The 24759-nt window shown below is 42.0% G+C and overlaps 1 protein-coding gene across 11 annotated transcripts in view; it reads left to right on the top strand.

Annotated features, from left to right (window-relative positions):
- The window catches only part of LOC123311426 (muscleblind-like protein), a 234452-nt gene that overhangs the window by 52114 nt on the left and 157579 nt on the right, over positions 1–24759 (top strand). For all 11 annotated transcript variants that reach the window (XM_044895369.1, XM_044895362.1, XM_044895367.1 and 8 more), the window contains one exon: positions 7139–7740. In XM_044895369.1, the coding sequence (XP_044751304.1) occupies positions 7552–7740 (189 nt within the window). In that variant the 5' untranslated portion in view covers positions 7139–7551. The remainder of the gene's footprint in view (positions 1–7138; positions 7741–24759) is intronic.

Raw genomic sequence — 24759 nt, 5'->3', positions numbered from 1 at the left:
CGTTGGCGTTTTGGCCGTGCCGAGAGACGAGAGCATCTGAAACTTCTCGACTCCAGCCTTCCCTCAAACCAGGTCGGCAATCGGAGGTCATACGGTCCGTCTCTTCAACATAAGGATTCCAGTGGTGTCCCCCAAGAGTCTAATCGAAGTCTCTGTTTTTTCCTGACCGAGGGTTCCCGGATCAAGTCATTATTTCGATGGTAAGGATCTTTGGCGCTTCATGACACAGTTGATACAGGGATCGAGAATGTTGCTGATGGGGAAAATCACGTAATCGAGGAATAAAAGAGAACTCTGCTTGAATAAAACCGAAATTCCTCACAAAGTTGTGATATAAATCGCATAATGCAAGAGCGTAATCAAATTCTGTCACGTACCTGCACGTCGATGTGCCAAAGTTGGCCATATTTATGAATCTTGCGTTGAATGAGTCATCAACCCACGCGATCCAAAGACAGAACCGAAAGCTAAACATTGTTCGCTTCTATCCATTTCGCGTCGCTGAAGTACAAGGACGAACAGAGACACAATAATAGCGCATGAAAAATTCAATGTTGAAAAACACGAGATATCAACCAAAATTCTACACGACAAATATTTCTGATTGTCCGATAATTCAACCAGTGTGTCAATTTTATCCATCACCTGATCATGCTATTTCAATCCCGGAAACATCCATGAGAATCTGTTATCCTTGTTTTCGCGTCGTCAAAAAACAGGCACGCAAGTAACGTTTATAAAAACACCAGTAGTTGATTTACTGCCATTCCTCGGAGTGCTCCTGGACGTCTGGAATGCGCTCGCAGATGAATAAAATTTCGACGTCAGTCGGGATATTTTTGGATCCAACGGACTCCGTAGTCGCGGCAACGTCGCCGCTATCGAGAAGCTGCCCGTGTGGGGTGGAATGGACCAGATGCCCTGGCGGACCTCGGTCGGCAGAACCGGTCATTACGGAATCCGAATTTTGCATAAGATCAAGGGAAACTGAGGGACCCCAACCCTTTCGCTTTCTTACGTCGGGGAGTTATTGTCCGTTTCCCGTTTTTCCCATTTTTGAATATCAATAAGGAGTCGAGGGTAATGTATGAGACGATGGAAAAAAACAACGTGGATGACCGAGTGACTGGACCCGTTTTTGGACCTCGTATCGGGATTTTTCAAGAAATCGGGGTGAATAATTGATTTAATTGTGGATGGGATGCAAATGCGGCGACTTTCTTCGATGCTCACAATGAGGTCGTTGAATATTTAAAATATCGACCTTTGGGATGAGATGCTTCTGTCCTCCATTTACATAATCTCGTGAGGTCTTGCCGGATTTCGTTCTCATGCTTTTAAAAACTCCGGTCATCCGATAATTTCATGAAAATACGTTTCGGATTTGCTCGACAAAATTTCGAAGGACCTAAAAATATCCTCTACACTTCTGGCATTTAATCTTGAACCTCCAGAATGTTGAATACACTGGGCAAAAAAATTAACGCACATTCTGAAAATCTCAATTTTAATGAAAGTTAACTCTACATTGACTTTATAACTTATTTTTTATGTTCTCTCGGGAAGGTTTTGAACGAAATAAGACACATTAAATGAAAGAAAAATTCTGGATTTCACCGAATCTTATGTGAATGAAGAGAAATGAACAATTTTCAAAATACTGAAATGCTGATAAGTGATTTAATACTTGGTATTTCCACCCCTTGCGTTAATTAAAGCTCGGCAACGACGGTTCATACTCAAAATGAGTGATCTTAAAATGTTCTGATCTAATCCTTCCCAGATGTCTCCGAGTTGGATTCCTAAGTCATTAAGAGTAGCTGGATGATTTTCTGAACTTCTCAGCCTTCTATTGAGGTTGCCCCAAACCAGCTGAATCGGATTGAGATCTGGACTTCTTGCTGGCCATTCCATTCGAGAGACTTCAACCTCTTCAAGGTACTCCTGAACGATGCGCGCACGATGGGGTCTGGCATTATCGTCCATAAAAATGAAATTTTCACCAATGTATGGGGCAAATGGCACTACATGCTCTTCAAGGATATTTCTTATATACTTATCAGCATTCATAGCTCCATTATCAACGACCACTAGGTCTGTGCGAGCAGTCAAAGATATTCCACCCCATACCATAATCGATCCTCCCATGAAACCAGTAGAATTCAGGAAATTGTACTCAGCGTATCTTTCATGTGGACGTCTGTATACAAGGGAACGTCGATCACAATGGTAGAGGCAGAATCTAGACTCATCTGTGAAGGGAACTCTTTCCCAATCGGCCTCTTCCCAATGGATGCTCTCTCGCAAAATCCAAACGCGCCCTTCCATGAGCTGGGGTAAGAGCTGGGCCTCTTGCCGCGACACGAGGCCTTAAATCATATTTTCTGAGGCGATTTCTTATTGTCTGAGTGCTAATTTGCACCTCATGAGTTTGCTCAAGCTGAATTTGAAGGAGGCGAGCGGTTGCAAACCGTTGTCTCAACGAAGAAACTCTCAAGTAACGTTCTTGAATGGCAGTTGCTACCCGTGGTCTACCCTGTCCTGGTCTTCGGACATCATACCTGTCTCCCTGAATCGCTGCAACATTCTGGACACACTTGTATGGGAAATTTGAAACCTTTCTGCAATTCTTGTGTATGTCCACCCTTCTTCTCGCAAAACTACCGCTTGGGCACATTCCTCTTGGGTCACATTGCGTGTTTCGCGTTGCACAACGATCGAGTGTAGAAAATCAAGAAAAAAAGACTAAAGAAAAGAAAGAAAAACTATTGATCACTAGAATTGAACGAGAACAACTGATTTTAGAATGGAGCCAATACATTCAAAATCTGATAATATCATCTTTTTTATTCCGGCTGGGAAAAAACATCTGTATTGAAGAAAACCCTTGAAAGTGGATAACATATGCATGCGTAATTCTGACAAAAATAATTATCATTGAGAACACCTTCAGTTGTAGAATAAATTTGAGATTTCCATAATGTGCGTTAATTTTTTTGCGCATTGTATTTCTCTCCATTCAAATAGGTACTGAAATCCGAAGAAATGGATGAAATTCAACAAATTTTTGGTCAGAGACTCTGTCTCTGTTCTGGTAGATCAACTTGATGTCACACAATGACCTTCTCGGAATCTTTCTATTGGTAATGATAGATTGTAACACATTTTGAGTAATTCTGTAACAATTCTCGATCGCTTCATGCTTTCCCTAAAAAATTTCACATTCGCTCTAGTCGATAATTAGGTACGTGAAATTGTTATTACCGAGGATATAATTGTATAATTGCCCAGGAAAACGGTATTTTTCAACAATCAACAGCAACTCAAGGAGAATAATTCGACTGGAGCACACAGGGCGAACGAATCAGAACCTGCCGCAACTCTTTCACGATCTATTTGTTCTCCCATCAGCCTTGTATCGACGCCCGAGCGTTCCCATCCAATTGACCTCAAAAGTTTAATCAGACACGCTGTTGCGATATCGCATAAACCGAATCGATTCGATCGAGCTCTAAAAGTGAGGGAATAGCCCCTCGTTGTTTAGCGTTTGGCGGTTATTCTGCGAAGTTTGAATACGTACACGTCGAAGTGCTCCTTCACGAGAGACCACTCCATTAGGAGTTCGAGTTGTTGGGTTCTGTCGATGAGGATCCACTTCAACGGAAGATGATTCGACGCTGAGTTATGTCGATCCAATCGACGGTTTTCAGCGAGCTTGACGTCGAAGGTTTCGCCGAATTGGGAGAGTTTCGTTGAAAAATGCCTTCCTGTGGTGTTAATTTGAATTTGTACATATTTGTCCATATTTGTGATCCGTTGAACTGCGTTTGATGGTGTGTGACATCAATCTTTCTTTGAATGAGTTGACTTCTTATGTTTTACTTGGACGTTTTCATTTGTGGATGTCCAGTTCTCTTGGGTAATTCACCATATGAACAACCTCCCCTATTCCATTGAGATCTTCATCGGCAGCTTGGCAGATTACAGCATTTTTTTGCCTTCTTTCGCTATAAGATCGCTAGAGTCCTAGCTGAAATGAAATTCTGAGGTAATAAATGAAAGGGGTCAACAAAATATCTTGCAATTCAATGCTCTGCTCTCATTTCATTTTGATTTTATGCAATGGTAGATTGTCAACATCAAAGTGGAACTATACTCCATTCACTTTTATTATAGCACTCGGTCGGCCTTGGAAATTTGATACATTTCACTCTGTATAGTACGAACATGTGGGGTTATGAAGCTTGTCAAAACATTTTTGGGTTTTAAATCAACGCTATGTTGCCCGTTCTACGTAGAAGTTTCTGTTATTACGTATTTTATCACAATGTCGAATCTCTTCGGAAAATATGTGACGAAGATAATTGAAGTTTATACAAACTGATTGCAGGCATCCAGTTATTTGCATGGAAAATACAAGAGATCTGTATAATATTATAATATGCACTAGCTTGAGGAGAGTTAATGTTCGTTATCTTCTTTGGCCAAAGTTTGAAAACGTTACATCAGTTGTAGATTTCAAAAATATTAACCCGAAGATAAAATGCATATGATGCAGTGGTTGGGAATGGGTATATCCCGAAGAAATCAACCGATAATTACAAGAATATTAAATTCTTCAACAAAAATCATCTTGTATCAATATAAGTGAAAGGAATTAAAGGAAGTTTTACCTTTGAACAAAAATTTCACATGAATAAACAATTAACAGGACAACTGGCTCGTATTTGTGGCAGTTAATCTCAATACATTGATATAATAATAATGATTAGGAATTTATTGGTACCTTAAGACATTTACAATGTATAGGACAAGTCAAATGAAAAATAGAAAAATCAATTTTCGTGAACTTATTCTACGATGACATTCATCGAAAGTCCTGTAGTAAACTTTTCGCATTAATTCACTCAAACATAAAATTAGTAAATGCCACCACTTTTTTGGGTCTCCCAATAGAAGGAAATTCTTTGTCATCCTCTTCATTCACAATCTTTCTGATTGTGGAAATATTCAGCTAAAATATAAGTCGTTCAGATTCAGATGAAACATTATACGAATTCCCTTACATTGAATATGTTTGCTACGTCTGACGTATTGTGGATTTTAGAATATCAGGGTATAACTCTTTGAATGAGCGGACATGAATTCTAAATAGCACTTCCTGAAACCCTGTCTCTTTTTTCAATCACTTCGGGCTTTTTCGTAATAAAAATTGATATTAGTTGTGGCAACGGCGTTATGACATAAACGACATTTCATGAATGCCAACCTTACTCCGTTCTAGTCACAAAAACTTGAGAAAAATATTTAAAGGCCAACCGACTGCTAAAATAACTGTGAATGGAGCATAGAATCAAAACGTTCCTCTGACACAATGAAATCCCTCTCGTCAATGAATCTCTCCCCCATTTTCCGATAACACTCTTGGCAAATTGGTTATTCTGAACCGTTGCATTTTTGAGGGGGGGCGCCCTCTGTAATCGGGACAGGAATCAATCCGAGCTCCGATAATATGGAAAATGCTCGTGCACGTATAAATATTTGTTTTTCCTATCGATAAATTCGAAACGATTGATCAGTTGGCTGTCGCGTACAGGAACGAATCGTTGGAGGTAGGATTTGGTGTATACCTACCTATAATGTAATGTTATTATTTCAGATATCAGTTTCGATTGAATCGGAATAAATAGAAATATGGCCTACATCGAATTAGTGACGTTACGTGAAAAATATCAGTTTACGTGATTATAGGTAGAGCGTGAACTGGACGGTTTCATATTTATATAGATTTGAAAACGATATTCATGGCGAATTGACAAATAACGATATAAATATCAGTATTTCCATAACTGGCTGCGAGAGTAGAAGACATATAAGTAGACTCTGGGAAAATGTCATTTCTCACTAGCTTAGTATATGAATGGTATCTTTTTGATGAAAAATGTATTGTTCCTGAGTTCTTAACAAGAATATTCACCGATTTCAATTTTAATTTTAATACTTACTCACTATTTTTCCATTATTCTTTGGAAAAAATATAAAGATCATATTTGCCATGCTCTGATATAGACAGATAATTAAAAATCCAAGACTGAAACAGAAATAGGATGAACTGGAATATATATCATAGAATTTTTCATAAAAAATGCTTGGAGTATGCAAACAAAGTGTCAAAATATGTATTATCAAATGCATTTACAATGAGCTGCATCAACCCTGGAAAAACAATATTGCCTTGAGAACAACTAGCTAAGACTGTGGCACTACATATCTGTGGATATTTTAAACAGAGCTGTATTCAGCCACAGTATCAAATTTACACATACTTTTTAATTTTTGAACATCAAATTACTCGAAAACGGCGCATTTTACGAGAAAATACGAAAAATATTTTTATTTTATAAAACGTTCAAATGTTCATTAGATAGCGTCCAACTTAGTTTCAAGTGTTGGGTTCTTTAAATTTGTGGTATTTTTAAGGTTTGTAATTGCCATAATGAGAGAACTGGAAGATGTGGGTGATATCTTGTGTTCGAAAAAGATTCATCAAAGAAATGAAAAACTATATTCTGAAATTCATTTCATTCGATAAAAATGTTTGTGAGATAGAACTGAAAATGATTTTTTTAATGGTTTTTCAACAGCCTGTATCTTTCAAACCAAGCCGATTCAGAAAAAATGGCGAAGGTAAAAAGTGCTTCTCTTGACCTCAAGTATCTACTGTTAAAATATTCGTACAAAACAAAGATTCATACTATTTAAGTGACTGATATGATTTGACTGATATAAAAATCCAGACCATAAGTAGAATCCAGAAAATGATCAATTAATGCTGAAAAACCCATACAGTGCTGAAAAAATAATAGGGTGAGCCAAAAAAAATTTCGCTTCGAAAATAATCACGTCAATTTTCATGAGAGGGTGCGTTATCGCTTCTAATCTGGACAGAAAATTATCCCCGGTGAGTCACTACGAAACCCGCCAAGATCCCTATCGTTTTCCAGCACGAAAACGTCTCCCTCCACTCCGGAATCTCGCCGGCTAGCGGCAACGCCGCGCCCCTTTCGTCCGCTGGCGCGATCAACGACTCAGGTGGGGTGACCACTAGTGTTTTAATTGTGCTTTCGCTTCTTTGCAGACCGCGCCAGAGACGGAGGTCCACATCAGATCCAACGCAGCATCACATCACAGTAGAAGACGCAGGATCCCGACAACATGCGCTAAAACTGTCGTGTTCTTCTCATCCTGAAATCTTCGCTTCGCTTATCGCCTACCCGCTTTGAAGCTTCTTCTCGAAACCAAAAAAAAAAAAATAAACAGACGTGGAGGAAGACCGTCCCCGAGATACCCGCCCGCGAACACGTCGTGTCCACAGAACGGAAGCCGATAAGGATGGACAATAACTCCACCTGAACGCCGAAACGAATTTTTTTTCGAATCCCCGGAAAGTATCCACGTTGCGAGGCGCGCTTTTGTGATCCAGAGGACTTGAGTTTTTTTTTCGTAATACGTGATCGATTGGATTTATCCGATATATATATATTAAAAGAGATGGCCGCCATGGTGAACATGAATAACCTGTTGAATGGTAAGGATTCCCGTTGGCTCCAGTTGGAGGTCTGCAGGGAGTTCCAGAGGAATAAGTGCTCGAGACCGGACACAGAGTGCAAGTTTGCACATCCGCCCGCCAACGTCGAGGTACAGAACGGGAGGGTGACAGCCTGCTACGACAGTATCAAGGTGAGTCTTAACATAGTTTTTCCGAAAGGGTCAGAAATCTCATTTTTTCAACCGAAAACTGAGCTACATTTCGAGGCTGATAGAATGTTCATCGAGAATCTGATCGAATCATAATTTTAAGCTCACATTTGAACGCATACATTGCACAGAGATTTTAACTTCTTCGTTTTTTCGAGAAGCTCTGTCATAAGTCGACTCAAACTTCCAAATTACATTGAGAACTTTAATTTCTACACTTATGCACCATCTGCTGATGTTAATGCAGATTTGTAAAATAACTGACAGAAATATCAGCAGACATTCTCATAGACTGAGAAGACGATAAAAGAAATTTGAAGGTGTTCCATAATTGCAAGGGGTAGAAAAAGCAATCCCTGAAATTTGTTTCGCTAGAGCCTTTTTCCTTATTCATATCATACCATTAAAAAATTAACTTTTCGAAAGCTCGTTGTGCACTGCTCTACAGTATTTTATAGCCCCTCTAGTAATTTCTGAGACTACATCAATTTGCAAGGGGGAGAAGTAAGCCAAAGACTGTACAGGGTGGGCAAATTTCGATGTTTTAGCACTACAGTTTTTGAACCAGAGGAGATAGACAAAATCTGATACCCCATTCTGGTTCTCTTTTTCTGAGAAACTAACAAGAGTAGTAGTCATTTTTGGTCACTTTCTTTTGTTTTCGAGTTATAAGCGAAAATTGGAAAAATGGCGATATTGAAGTAAATTTGTATCTTCGCTAATACTGATGATACAGCTCTGGAATTGAAACATTATACAGGCACTTTTTTACGTAGAATCCAGTGGCGTGCTCGCCTTTCTAGCAGGATTTCTAATTACGAAGCCATGACCCAAAGTTATGTTTTTTTAAATGGGAACACTAGTATTCTGTGCAATTTTTTGAAAGCTTAATTTTTACTGATTTCAAAAATATATAACATCATATGGTTTGTATCAATATTAATAATAGAAAATAGTCAAAAACCTTTTTTCTCAATATTTCTATGGTTTCAACTTTTGACGAGCACAGAAAAATACAGTTTCCGATAACAAAAGCAGTCTCCTTCCGGCAATGTCATTCTTTCTATGCTTTTCACCAATTTTCACAAAATTTTAATCAAGATATATTTCATAAAATTTCATAATAATGAAAGGACTTATAGAAAGAGACACTAGGGTAATCATACGATGCTATATTTTTCTATGCTCATCAAAAGTTAATAATATTTGAGTTGAAATATTGAGAAAAAAGGTTTTGGACCATTTTCTATTATTTATATTGGTAGAAACCATATGATGTTATATATTTTTGAAATCAGTAAAAATTGAGCTTTCAAAAAGTTGCACAGGAAACTAGTGATCCCATTTAAAAAAACATAACTTTGGGTCATAGCTTCGTAATTAAAAATCCTCCTAAAAAGGCGAGCACGCCACTGGATTCTACGTAAAAAAGTGCCTGTATAATGTTTCAATTTCAGAGCTCGATCATCAGTATTAGCGGAGATATAAATTTATTTCGAAATCGCCATTTTTCCAATTTTTGCTTATAACTCGAAAACGAAAGAAAGTGGCCAAAAATGACTACTTCTATTGTTAGTTTCTCAGAAAAAGAGAACGAGAATGGGGTATCAGATTTTGTGTATCTCCTCTGGTTTAAAAACTGTAGTGCTAAAACATCGAAATTTGCCCACCCTGTACATTGTAAATATTGAAACTGAAAGAAACTGTATTTAATCAAGCTGCAGGAGAAACATTTTGATGATTCTTAGAAGAATAACATCAATTTTCTTGAACTTCAATGGACAGAAAGTTCTCGAAAAGCTGTTTTTAGTCTCTCCCACGTTATTATTAAGCTCAATATCAATCACAGCATATTCGTTGTCTGAGGAAATCCATTTCATTCTCAAATTCTCCCTCAGTGTTTAAAATCTATCAAATTCAAATAGGTTTCAACGGAATGAAGAATAATTGAAGCATTTGAAAGTACTACTGCCTCAAAAATTTTTTGGCATTCTATCATAGGAGTAGGTAAACAAATAATGTGTGTCGCATAAAAACGGAATTTTCAAGAACGTCGCCCGTCGTATAACAACGCTCGGAATTCACGTATCAACTCCGCGTCATCATGAATTAATTGTCCTTGAGGTGAATTTCGATATGAATCAACGTTCGCGTCGATATTTTTATCCCGCCGGTCGTATAGATGAATCTTCGCGAAACGCGCTCACCTACTCGACGTCGACGTCGAATTTCGATCGTACAAGCCGTTTCCATGCACCGAAAACGGCCGTTTCGCGTTTTTCGACGCTCTTATTTTTAAACGCGCGTCTAGGAATAGAACGCCTCTGAAATCGGCATAATAGATCGTCGAAATGTTTATCAACAACTGCCTAACACATTTTTCCGAAAGTGCCACCTTCAACATCGACCGCTCTTATTTCTGAGTTTTATTTCAGGTTGTACGATTAATCATTTACGCGTTTTCGACTATTTCTCTTGGACGCGGTCCAAGGTCGGGAATGGAAACGCTGACGTCGTCATCTAGGAAAGATTCCACACGTCCTAAAACTTGTCAGAAGAAAATTTTCGATGGGTCCATGTTTTTTTCATCTGGATCGAATATTTGGATAACCGAGTCCGAGCAGCTCCGGATGTGCTCGACGCGCGGATGGGCGACCGTCTCGTATTCTAGTTTTTCGAAGGGCGATTGGATTTTTCGCTGGTCTGGTCGTTCGGTAGACGTCCCAAGGACGGGCGTCCCTCGTCCGACGCTAATTGCCGCCGATGGAAGAGGAAGTACGGTCTGAGTGCGACGTGCATTGTTTTCGTAACCTCCGTCTTATCGAATTCGCGGACCGTTGAAGTCGTACAAGAAAACCTTGTGTGCATTTCAATCCGCTTTGTTCGTCGAATTAGGGTCGAGGGGCCTTCTCCGGTGACGCACAGGCCTCTCTGGCTGCTGTTATTTCGTGTAATTTGCGGTAGCTCGAAACTTGAAGCGCCGCGGCGAATCGCTCGTCGAGAAATCCGCGATTCGGCAGTTTAATCAACGGTTACCGAAAGTTTCGTCAAGATCGACATTCTGCGTCAGTTTTGGCCGAAGTCTCTTTTGATAAAAATGTCATAAATATTGGCCAGTCGCTTTAAAAAAAGCCACTGAACGAGGACAAGATGGCTGTTGAATCGTGGAGCGTCTTAAAGCTGCCTCTGGTTGAAGGTGGTTCCGTTGTTCCAAAATCTTCTCCGAAAATCGCTCTTCGGTAAGGGAGGGTTTTAAAGCAAGCTTTGCTTCGTGGAAGAAATCGGTGCATGCTTTTCATGAGCGGCGCCGTCGCCGCCTACCCGAATCGATGCCGTGGCACGGATAAGCGAGGGAGGACGATAATTGTCATTGTCAACGATGCTGCACAGTTGCTGGCCCGATTAACAAGAATTATTCGGCCGTTTTTCCGAGGGGGACCCACGATACGCGACAGCGGCCGGTCCCAAAGGGCCTGTCCAACATCCCGCTTATGTTTAATCAAAGGAAGCCCAAGCACAATGGAGGACTCGGATACAGATAAGATGAGAGATGTCGGCCGGGATACGTTCTTTCTCTCGGATCGACGAAAACGGTCGTTAGACCGCGATATTCTTATCGTCGACACGATGATTTGTTGTAATTGAAGATGGTACGGCCGTATGTTCGTGTTTTCGCTCGTGCTCGATACATTCTCTGACCATAACAGATATCTCGTTGAGTTTTTTCAATGTAAAACATAGAATGATCGCTTGATGCCCATCTTATTTGAGGACGATGAGTTTCTCATGAGTTCCAGGCAAGAATAGACCCGTGATGTAACACGAGTCGGATGATGGATAGATCTGTTCCTGGCGCGATGAACAAACTGCAGTCACAAAAATTCAGTTGTTTATTTTCAAGTCTTTCGTAACAGCAAAGATTGCCGATGAAAAAAGCCACGCGAGTATGAGTGTTGATAGACGTAGAAGTCTACAAAGAAAGTAATCCATGGATCACGAATTAAGACTTTTGCCCGACAAGTTGAAGGCTTTTATGATTCGGCGAAATAACGATATAACCATCGATTGAGGAAACGTTCAAAGCATCTGCGGTTTTTCTCGAACCGAAGCGTCCCGTATACATGAATCGTTATGGGTAAGAAGCCTCGTTTAATAACTCCGTTCAAGTCATCAAACAGGGCTCATTATTTTCAGCCAATCGTGTTACGCCGAATCTAAGAATAGCCTCGGATCGTCCGCGCTCTCGAAAGATGAAGCGGCAGGGCTCGGCCATTCTGCCGAGAACTGGAAGTGTTATAAGCGCGTATGAGAAATAATGGCGATGCCCCATCTTAAATATCCAAGGCCGGGCATTAATTGGCGAATGTATCGGCGGCGCAACGAACCGTAGGACCGAATTTATTATCCGTGTTAGACGCGGAACCCGCCGAGCGGGCGCAAGTTACGCCGACGCGCGAAAAGTCTCGCTTATCGCTCCGGAAAATGCGAAATCCAAACAAGCGGTTCAAAACCGACGCTGCAACCTTTAAATTTCGTTTTGATACAACATTTGTCGCGGGAAACTAATCCGCCGAATGCGCGCGGCAGAACGGGCATAACGCCATGTGCGCCGCCGGTACACGCTCCAGTTACACGGTCACATTGTCTCGAAGTTTCGTTTACATCTGGAAAATGTAATTTCTAATTGGCCCGCCTCGAATCGGCATTAGCGCTCCCGAAACCGGCCATTTAGTTATTGTGCCGAGGCCCATTGTTATCCGACGCTTTTGTGTATTAAAATGGAAGGACGGAGCGGGCTGAAGGGAGGAAGGCGTTCGCGTTTCGAGCCGACACTGCACTCTTTTCGACTTGTGCCGATAGTTCAGAATATTACTCGTACTTTCTCGCAGATCGGCAGACGTCAGGCGTCAAATCGTACGTACGATGTTCATCTTCAGCATATCGAAAATCTCAGTCTCTCACGTCTCTCTCGCATAGTCCGCGGTTCGCGCCCTCATATCGGTGTTTGAATTAGGATACGGCGAAATGTTGACACAACACCGGTCGGTTCGAGGCGCTGGGTCCCTGGAATCGAGACATCCGGGCCTCCGGTCTCAAGGTCGAGAGAGAGACCCATCTCTCGCGAACGTCGTCGTCATGGGCTGCGCGCAACCGACCTGCGAAGCCCGGATGCACACGGGCTTAAGGAACCGGGTCCGCCGAGATCGTGTCGTCAAGCGAGGACCGCATTTTCTGCGAGCACGCCGAGAAGTATCGCAGAACGTCGACCTATACAGGGGTAGGTCGATAAATGAGAGGATCCAACCCTCGTACATGAAGACTCTCAATCAAAAAATTCTCCCTGATCATTTGAACAATTTTTTTTGAGTATCTCATCGTGATCTATGTTAACTGGTTCGTTTTGAAAGAGTGGCTCTTAGTGGATGCTTTTAGTTCATAATCTGGTAAGGGGGTAGCATTTCACTGCCATCTACAGCTCGCCTCCCCAGTTGCAGATCTCCAATTAACTCTGAGAGGGCTTCAGGAGGCCAAGTTCTTAATCCTCCTGTAATTTTCTCGTCCAAGACATTCCTTGTGCAGGCTTGCAATGGTGAGGCATTCTTTAGCCCTTCTCGTCAGTTGCCCATAAGCCCATTTTCATCATATTATCCTTTCTAAGGCGACAATTAGTTAGTACTCAGGCGTAACTCATTAAAATTTCATGGTAAATCTGGTACGCGAAGAAACTAAAATGGAAAAGTAATATCTGATAAAAACCTCACATAAAGAATCCGATTTTGTGGTCACTTGTTCTGTAAGAAGACCAAGACGGTCAAAGGACTTTGGATTTTTGTAAATCGGTAAGAGACTTTCAAATGCCAAACCTGTATTTGAGCTGTATGCTATCCGATGCAGTTTAGGTCGAATTGCATCAATTTTTCCCCGTTAAACCATATAAAGTTTTTATAATACCCAAGAGACAAGAGTCGACCTAGTCAACCTAAACATTCCGTTCTCTATCGCCTTCGCCAAACGTAATCTAATAGCTTCTTTCGCGAAAATGCTGCGATCTCTGAGAACATATCGATTCTCGTCGGCGTCGTCTTAACTCCTCTTCACCAGACAATTTAGAGCGGTAAATAAATTTCCGTGTATCGGGGTAGGTACTCGATTAAGACACTGACGAAGTTCGTCAAAGATGGTAATCCTAATGTACCTAATCTAAGAACGTCGTCGTGCAGGTTTATACAGTTAGCGAGCTCCTCCCGCGTAGAGATTACACGAAGGCAGGGATTTGGTTTGAAGTGTTAAGGGGCTTATTACCTATATATATACACACTCGTATTCCGAAGGTTCAAGTTTGGAATTGCCCTCCCACATACTCCCGTCTCTCATTGCAGGCGTAATAATTCATTCATGCACACCTAATTCTGGGATTAAAAAAAAAAGGTAATGAGGTCATTTCCATTACGACCAGTTGAACGAAAACCAGTTACTGTTCGATTACGTCGTTATACGGCTCCTGTTCGATCTGAAATTCATACTAGATTGCCGTTATTAAATGCTCTCGGGTGTGAATTCGTCAGTACTCATTCCCATTCGATATGTGTATACTCGACGACGTTGAAAGTGTAGAGGTTCTTGCGGCTCGATTTGTCGGCCACAGAAAGAGTAGTTTTTGACGGGTAGTTAATGTTTATGTCATCGTTAGAAGACAGACAAAAACTGTGTATTTCAAACGGCAGACCAGCTGGTTATTCTTGTGGTTCTCTGCTTTATAAAACAATTAGATAATAATATTTTAATGACCAGTCTTTTATTGCCCGCGTATTTGACCCAAGCTTGCTTGTATTTTGTTCTAAAGGACATCCAGCCAACACAACTGGAAAAAAAACATTGTTCGAAAGCAACGTTTGTATTACATAAACAAGCCATAGCAAAAATGCCTGGAAACTTCGAAGAAATTCTTTTTTGATAATTATGACTGAAATATCAGATTTTTCTTCTCGAAATTGTGTACTCTGTTGTTTTTAAGGAATTTGAAACTTTCCTAGATGATTTTCCTACCATATTTACCAACTTCTAGCCCCTAAAAATCGATCTGCCCATAATCCGCGAATATGCACCGAATGCAGCGCGATCTCGACGTACCGGCAACGTTGCGAGGGCCGTCGAGGCTGACCGACCGGCCCCTCCGTCCCCGTCGTCGTCGGGCTACTTGGCGAAGAGCGAAAGTTCGCATAGAAACAAACCCGCGGCAGCGCGCGGGCATTATGCAATTCCGTGAACCTTCGCGAGACGTTAAAAATTATCGCGAACCGCCTGCCGAGAATGCGGTCTCGGCGACCCGGTCGGACCGGTTCCGACGCGAGCGCGAGCGGTCTCTGGAAGACTACGTCGGCGGGCGGACGGGCAACTCGGGGAGGATGTTGGTCAGTTGTGCGCGCCTCCTTCGCCGTTTTTGGGGCATATTATGCACCGGAACGTCTGGGCAGATGTTGCCGCGGCATTGTGAGGACGGGCGGCGATTTGATCCGCCGCGGATGACCATTATTATCGCCGGAGAGAACCCGTTACGGAGGAGAATGGACGTCCGCGTGAATTTCGGGATTTTGATACGGCGAATTAGGACGTGACGAGATAGGTTTCTGGAGCTTGTTCTGGCCCTTGAATGAGGGTAACTTTACCATGTAAAACATGTCCCCAGAACGATGCGTTGCAAAAGTTCAATCGGAAATTTCTGCTAATTCCATAACTACTTGAGGCATTTCGATGAAAGGTGGTAGGATTTGAGAGGTAGCAACGTTCCGTGTTTTACGCTAAAAACGTGGGCTCTACCTCAATCAATGGCTTGCAGACATAACAAAACGTAGGACTCAACTGTTCCTGTTTTATCTCAATTTTATTGCAGTTCTTCATTCCATTGCGATTAAAAATAGCATCCTTGCCGTGTGGCGCGACAGTTTAGAGTTGGAAAAAATAAGAGATGTTATCAAAGTTCATTGTAATTGATATGAGAAAGTTGAGAAAGAACAGGAACCTTCAGAGACATAATTTATGCCATACTCACCTCAGATTTAGAAGCAGATAACGATCCCTCTAGCTGTACACTGTATTTAGGAAATACTCTGTATATCTGTGGAATTTCTTCACGAAAATACGTGATATATCCGTGCGCCAGTTAAATTTTATTCATAATATTAAATTTTAACGATTTCACAGTGATTTTATCGATGGTTACAAAGACAATTAGAGGATTTCGAGCTTGAAGTCTAGAATGTTAAATAAAGTCGATGCAAAAGATAATTGTCAGACAAAACACGCCCTATGTTTTTCTCCATGGTGTTGTTAATTCATCACTTACACTGTAAGCTTTAAAAGACAGCCGAATGAGCCTGAGGTGGTATAGGTATGAGCTCTGAAAGAAAACTTTCAGCCTCTGGGGTATTTCTCGTTAAAACCAACTTTTAGGGGAAAATCAAGTACAGGAAACGCGTAGGCTCGATCAAGAAGTAACTGCTGGAAGAAAGATGGCTGTCATAATTCGTATTTTATTGGAAGTTGCTGAAATTTCGCTGAAGATTCGATGTACCTACCTTTTTTACGAAAACAGCGGTAGATTTGAAATTTCTCCGTCACGTTTTGCGTCAGAGCACATCTCATTAAAATCGTCCCGGCTTTCGTCCGCTAATTTTTCCCCTCCCCGACGAGGGTGGTGGTCATATGCACGTCTCGACGTCGCAAACTTTTTGCCGGACGCCCGACGTCGAATCGAATCAGCGGCGCCCTTGGTAATTATCGCCCCCGGGCGTTAATTCAATCAAAGTAACTGCGGCTGAATTTTCCGGGGAAGATTTTCCCGGTCGCGGAGTAACGCGATTTGCCTCTGAAAGAATGACGGAATGGACCGAGCTGGATGCTGTCGGGATGGGGGAATCTGCAGTTCGTCGGGGAAATACGTCGGCGACAATTGCTCGATTTGAATTTCCTCGGTGGCTCCATTTGTTTCAGGTTTGTAGTTTCCATCTGGAAACCTGTGGGAAGTATTCTCTTGTAATTTTTCGAAAACATTAAGGAAAAATCAACCTTCGTAGACTTTTGCGAAAGAGAGATTTCTAGACACGAATTTCAGGAGATAATATTCATTATTTGTAGATTATTTGAGGAATATCATTGTTTTTTCAACTCGGAATGTATTAGAGTTGTACAGAATTAAATGCAAGAGTTGGAAACATTGAGTTTCTCCTCAAAATATTGAGCTGTCCAAACTCTGAAACATTTTGCAGGTCACAAACATAAAATCACTAGTAACTAGTCCTGAAAAGTCACTGATGTATCGAAGAAATGTCTCATTCGCTCAAATTCAAAGTACTTCTTTCATTTTTCACCACAGCACCATCAGGGGTGACAAATTCGAGCGGAAAATCAAGACGTAAATGGCAAATCTCGTTTCAGTCCAAGTATGATCGAATTTCCCAAAGAAACGACGGCTAATCGGACAGATTCATCGGGACGTCCACTTCTACCCCCTCTGGCAGGTCGCCCTGATGAATAATCGAGTCGAAAACCGAGCTGGTCATCCCTGGAACGCGACGGGAAAACTCTCCGGTGTATTATCCCTTCCTGCCTCCGCCAATCGATAAGCTCGGCGCCACTAGGTTGTTGTGCCGATGGCCGACGTCGCCTCCAAGCTGTTTCATGAACTGTGTGTTTGAGGGAAAATCTAATTACCGATCCGGGGGTGAACTCCTCCCCGCCCCCCGCGACCACTCTCAACGCAACACGTATTTTTCGCGGTATCCGATTTCTTTAGACTGCGCGTTTCGCGTTTTCGAGGAGACAGAAATGTGGGAAGAGTCGGTCTTTATTACTTCGATTTCGTCTCGGAATGGAACGTGCCCGAGAGAGATTCCGAGTTTGGTCGGTCCATAACCTTCCATTATTTAGGATCAGACGGATACTTCAGATATCTTTGGTCCATTTGGGGGGGAACAATGAATTGGGGCTGTGGGAGACTGGGAAAAAGTGGAAAATGCGGTTTATTCTCATACGAAGCGTGAGACATTTCAGATCTAGGATACTCCATTTGGTTCTAGACGCAAATACTTCGACGCTTCTTCAACAGGGTATCGGTTTCTCGAAGATAGCGCCAACCAACTTGGGTAGTAATAGGATTCTGAATAAATAATTGATAAAGAAGAGGAATTAGATGCTTCTCCTAACATAAGATTAACTAAGGAACCATTTTCTTTAGCCTTCTCGGAAAGGATGAAGTAAATACGTTGTTTTTTAAGCCTATTTCAACTATGGTTTGTGATTTCAAATATGGTCCTTCGAAAGAAAGGCTATTCTATTGAAGACATTGTTATTGGCACTTTGCAATCATCTCTGTTGTAACCGACACGGTCCATCAACTTGAAGAATGCCAAAATACTCTGGATATATCGTTGAGAGTCCCTTTTGCGATTGTAAACTATACTCCATTCAAATTCATTTTAGCAGTGGGTTGGCCATGAAATAATTTTCTCAAGTTTTTGTAACTAGAACGGAGTAAGGTTGCCACTCATGAAATGTCGTTAATGGCATAACGCCGTTGCCACAACTAATATCAATTTTTATTACGAAAATGCCGAAAGTGCTTGAACAAAGAGACAGGGTTTCAGAAAGTGCAATTTAGAATTAAGGTCCGCTCAGTCAAATAGTTGTACCTTGATATTCTAAAATCCACAATATGTCAGAAGGTAGCGAAAAATATTCGATGTAAGAGAATTCATATAATGTTTCATCTGAATCTAAACGACTTATATTTCAGCTGAATATTTCCACAATAAGAAAGATTGTGAATGATTAGGATGACAAAGGATTTCCTTCTATTGGGAGACCCAAAAAAGTGGTGGCATTTGAGAATTTTATATTTGAGTGAATTAATGCGAAAAGTTTACTACAGTCATCGTAGAATAAGTTCCCGAAAATTGATTTTTCTATTTTTCATTTGACTTGTCCTATACATTGTAAATGTCTTAAGGTACCAATAAATACCTAATTATTATTATTATATCAATGTAATAAGATGGAAAGCCACAAATACGCTCCAGTTGTCCTGTTAATTGTTTATTCATGTGAAATTCAAAGGTGAAGTTCATCTTGTCTTGAAACTTCCTTTAATTCCATTTACTTATATTGATGCAAGATGATTTTTGTCCAAGAATTTAACATCCTTGTAATTATCTGTTAATTCCTTCCAGTGATGCCCATTCCCAACCACTGCATCATATGCATTTAATCTTCGGGTTAATATTTTTGAAATCTACAACTGATGTAACGTATTCAAACTTTAGCCAAAGAAGTTAACGAACATTAACTCTCCTCAAGCTAGTGAATATTATAATATTATACAGATCTCTTGTATTTTCCATGCAAATAACTGGATTTGGTATGCCTTCAATCAGTTTGTATAAACTTCAATTACGTTCGTCACATATTTTCCGAAGAGATTCGACATTGTGATAAAATACGTAATTAAAAAAACTTTTACGTAGAACGGTCAACATTACGTTGATTTAAAACCCAAAAATGTTTTGACAAGCGTCATAACCCCACATTTTCATACTATACAGAGTGAAATGTATCAAATCGAATATCAAATGGCCAACCGAGTGCTAAAATGAAAGTGAATGGAGTATATTACTATCCATCGTGAATCTTTTTGTTTCATAGTGCCTCGAAGATATAAGCTCTTCTCGAGCCCCTCCATAAATAAGGATGATCAGAAAGTTCTCGATGGATGCAGTTTATCCTTGAAATGAAGCCCGAATCTGCACACCTTATGCATAAATAAGAAACCCCTCAGACTTTATCGATTTCAATGAACGCCGCCGACACGACGGTTCGGGACTGCAGCTTGTTGCAGCGGCGTATTCGATTTTCACGTCAATTATTCATAACTGTCAGTCGCGGGCGACGTTATCCAATCGGATGAGTCTCATTGTTCTTCGGTTACGACCGGTATAATCGCGTTGAGAAGTTCGATAATCCCTTTCAACCCTCGGTTATCGTCTCCGCGTCGTTTTTTCTCGAAAAAAAAAAGTCGGTCGATGGTTGCGTACGTCAAGAACGCGAAAAGCGACCGGACGGATTCTTCGGCGAGATTTATGTACATCCAGCAGGCCGGGCATTGTCTCAGGAACCCGTTCCTGTCCCACGGATCTCGCCCACGCGTGCAGACTTCGGCGAGTACCACGAGATGAGATGGCCCGGCAACTGCACCACCACTCGCATCCGAGAGGTTAACGATCTCGGACCGGTTTCTGCGTTTTTCGACGGTACTACGCGAATTCTTTCTCGTCTTTCTCAGCCAAGAAAAGGGGAAAAGTAACCGTCGTCGGAGAGGACGGGGGGGAATCATTGTTTTACAGAGTCGTAAATCAGGCTGGTAGTTACCGGGGGGACGTTTCATAAATTGGCCTATTAGATGGCGGATATTAAACACCGCGGTGGCTGGATGTTCGAGTACGTGTGTTCCACGCTGAACATGCACGCATATGCTGATTGATATATGAAGATTGATGCCGTCATGAATACGGCCACTGTTTCCCTTCGAGGAAACTCCTAGTCCAATATTCTGTTAGATTCCTTCCTATATTTCCAGTCCCTACTTGAAGTATTATCCAAAACATAAATTTCGGTCTATCGTCTATCGCTTCAACACAAAACATTTGCATTAATCAAGATTGATTTACGATTTTTCTGCAGCTGAACAGCTGATTCATTAAGAGAAGCTTCTTTCGGAGAATTCGCTATGAGTAAAAAAGATGTTACACAGGCTTGACAGTGCCATTCGTTCATGTAAAGCCAAATTTTCCACTTTTTCCCTGCTTGGGCGCCAATTTTGTTTCAAGATTCCTCCTCTCTGTGGGGAAAAATTGCAAACATAATCACGTAGCTACTAGTCGAGCTAGAGGTCGGGGTTGTCTGAGCTAAATTGCAGAATATTAAGGGCGAGCTGCACTCCTCAGTTTATGCTACAGCCATTCTCATCAGGTGCTTCCTAAGGCGACAATACCCTCCGAGGGATTCAGTAGAAAAGTGAAGCATATTGTTCCTAAGATTCAGATATTTCATAGATCTCACAGTGGTATAGTTTCCAAGGAACTCTTTGGACTGGTCCAGCCTTGCCTGAGTGATTCTCTTTCAGTTTCTTCATGAAGGCCCTGGGCCTATGGTGATGTTTGTGCTCCTCTTTTGGCTGATTCCCGAGCTATGAGGCCAGTGTCGAATGCTGCTCCGCTAGTCTGTTTGAAAGGTCGAAGAATCCCTAACTTTCACGCCAGATTCTCACGAAAAGAGAGCAACTTCTTCATTGTTGGCCGGGCGATCATCCCAAGTAACGCCGACGGTGGGAACGTCAAGAAAGGACGTCACTCCCAACACCCCCGGTCATCTCGCCGAAAGACGAGAGGACGAAATATACTCGGGACAAAGGAAAAACGGCCGAAGACAATGCCGGAATGAATTTCGGGGGACCGCGGTCTAGAACAATGCCCCGGCACTCAATTAACGTCAGGAAGGATCCGTCTGCTCTTGAAGTTGAAGCTGGCGGCTGGGGAGGAGTTACGTACCTACATAAAAGAAAAAGATCGGACGGGTCCGCGGGCGAGGGTACATAAATACGTATTCGCGCGTCACGCTAATTGAATAGAGGAAAGTGCATCCTGCGAATTGTTTTATGCAGCATCCCCCGTCGTCGTAGCTGGAAAACAGTTTAAATTTGGATTTATCGCCGCTTCCCGGAGCTCGGCGTTAATCATCCTAATATGACAAACTGATTCTTCTTCTTTCGTTTGTCGTTTTGGCCGTACGAAAGTCTGAGGTGTCGGGTTTGTTAGACAGCTCATTTTGCGATACGACGAGAAAGAAATTGTTCGAATTGAGTGGACCACGAGCTCCAAATTCCACCTGGTCTACCCTGGCTTCTTCGTACAACACATACTTATATGTGAGTTGATTGTTTCGTTCAATTTCAGTAAACGTATGGGCTGCATCCACGCCATTCACAAGAGTTTGGCGAAAAAATCTCAATCTTCACCCATATTTGATCCAGCTAACTCGAGAATTGATGCCTCTCACATAGCAGGTCCGGAATTCCATCGAAAAATCGTATTTAAAATGAAGCTCATTTTCCTCTACTGGTCTAGTGAAAATCCACATGGGATTCATGAGAAATCATTACATCCAGTAAAACTGACCGTTTGGTGTGGTTTTCATGCTGGAGACCTCGTTCTTGATGAGGACAGCCATGTTACAGTCAATGGAGGCTGCTAGGAGCACATGGTGGAAGAGCCTTTGTTCACCCAGATGGATGCCCTCAACGATGAGGAGATGTGGTCCAGCAGGAGGGTGCCACTTGCTCTAACTTGTGTAGAGGCAGGCGAAACACTCAAATTGTTAAGGACAGTGTTGTATAAGGCGAAGAAGAGGTGCCTAACCCATCTCAACCTCAACTGGGATATCTCTGACGGGCGAAGAGGAATTCAGAAAGTGTCAAAATGTCGCAGATCTCGAGTCTCGAGTCTTGGGGACGTTCGCGCCCCCCCCTGGTCCCTTTGAAATTTATCTCAAGTACACGTCATTAAGGAACAACAACGGAGGCAACGGATAGAGCTCGGCGGCGACGAAAGAGATAGCGCGGGAATTTTTACGGGATGAATTCGAGCGGCATTAATTTCGCTCTCTATCAACGTGTTCCTCTTTCCGAATTACGTAATTACGTTAGGAAGCTCATCTGCTAATATCTTTGAAACGCCCGCGGAAAGGGGCGTCGGCATTCGCGTATAATGCCGTGGCGCGTTCGGTAAATACCAACGTCTAAATTAAATATGCGCCGGTCGTCGCCGTTCTTGGTCTTGTTTTTTAGCCGTCTGAAAGGGGCCATCACGTCGTTCCGCACATGGTAGTCCGGCCTCAGCGCGAGCTTGTTCCAGGTTCAGTTCGTTAATTATCGTTTTGTTCGGGAACTGTTCGAATCCGGCACTTTCAACGACCTAATTAAGTGGCAGTGCAGTAGGGGCGCGGCTACAAGGACATTAAACGTGTTTTACCTTCGGTTTTTCGGCAGTTAGTCTTCGATCAACTGTGTTACCCTTGGAAGTCCGACCGGGCATAGATGGTGGAAGCACTCCCTCGCTTCACCGTCGTTTAATCTGGAAAAGTGACGAACAAATTATCAGTTTCGTGTGTCGAAACTTACTTCTATACATAAAAATCTGTTTGGAGCTCCCAAATGGTCCTCAGCTGATGGAGAGCCCATGGACCAGCATGTAGTCGTTCAGCACTTCCTCTTGTGGGCATCTTTCGGGCATCCCACGTACGTGCAGCATGAATGAGGATGATGATGATGAAGGCTGAATGATATTCATTCTGGTAACATCTGCGAGCCATCATTGACCCGATCTTATCATTGAGAGTTGCTCAAACCAAAAATATTAGTTATATATAATATAGAGGTCAATTATTAGTCAAGTAGTCACTTATGGCTGCGAAATCAGGCGTCTCAACCAACAGGAAATCAATATGCTTCTGGCGTTTGAAGGAAAGGTTTCTAAGGAACGAAATTTGAACTCCAAAGAGATGTAAGAATGGGGTACTCTTCGAGGGACCAGATGGCAAAAGATCAATAGGTGGATTCAGGAAGAGATAGAAGGATGACGGCACAGCAGACTTCTAAAATTGAACTGCAGCAGTGGAAAACAGAAGCAGTGATGAAGGGCGATAGTGGATGGGGAATATCAACCAGAATTCCGAGGCTAAGAAGGCAGGAAAAGATAAAGTCTTACCGGTCACCGGTGACTCACATTGATTCTACGTTTCCATCAACTCCGGCTTGGATTTCAACGAATTAAAGGAAGCTAAACTTCATTGTTCCAGAGATGAGTCTGAGGAACTATAGTTTTGTTATACGATGAGCTAGAACATGACGCCGTTCAGTTGCCTTTCATATAGGCTCCCTGCTTCTGTATCTGGACCATTCCTTCGGCTTACAGGATCGCACCTCCGAGGAAAGATCACCCTCGAAGACGTCCAACAAACTTTCGTCACGATTCCGCCGTTCCCATCAAGAGAGTAGATCCGATTCGAATTGCGGATTACTTCTATATCCGGCCCGCCATTGTTGACCCTCCTTCGGTAGAGGTATACAATATACGTATATGCGACTAAATAAAGAATCGTTTTATGTTCCTCGTTACGAAGGAAACGTGACCGATCCGAACGATCGCGGTTCAGTCGGGCATATTTTATCAAGAAATGGGATTTATTGTGTTTAATATCGACACGCGGAGGTATTACGTGGTTGAGAAATGACCGGGTCGAGGCTTTTCAGCTGGGCGTCGTCGATAAGGGTTTTATTACACAGATGATCGCCTCCGAATTATGAGCGATTCGAGTTGTTATTATCGCCGAGAAATTACGTTACAATTGAGTTCGGCGTTGGTTGTTTACACAATCGTATCTGCAGCTGTCGGTCGGGGAAAAAAATCATCGGAAACTATTCGCACCAATTACAATTTGAGTTTACTGTTCAATTTCAGCATCAGCTGAGTGGGATGAATCGTTTAACTGTGACTCAGAAGCGATTGGAGCATGATTTATCGATTCTGCCTGGAATAAGGCATACGAACCCTTAAAAAAGACACTGGGACTCTGATTTCTTAAGGTTGAAATCGCGAATTTAATTCAGAAGCGACTCAGTTTATGGTTCGTCCAAAATTTCGGCTTTAAACTTGCAACGAATCCACAACGTGACCTCACCGAACCGGTTGGCGACTTCAAACGCTCCACTACACCGGTCGATCCAAACGCGACGCTATCATGATGCAAGTTAACCTCGATTACGTCGTGTAATTGCCACTCTCGACAAGCGATTTCGATTCTTTTAGGGGTTTCCGTTAATTTTTCCAAGTCCAATTCTGGCCGACTCTCGCACACACACGATACACGAAAGATTTCACGATAAGTTAGCGAAAG

Source organism: Coccinella septempunctata, chromosome 4 (genome assembly GCF_907165205.1).
Source record: "Coccinella septempunctata chromosome 4, icCocSept1.1, whole genome shotgun sequence".
In the NCBI taxonomy this organism is placed as follows: Eukaryota; Metazoa; Arthropoda; class Insecta; order Coleoptera; family Coccinellidae; genus Coccinella; species Coccinella septempunctata.
Note: the sequence above shows the minus strand (reverse complement) of the source record. Positions and strands in the feature narration are given on the sequence as shown.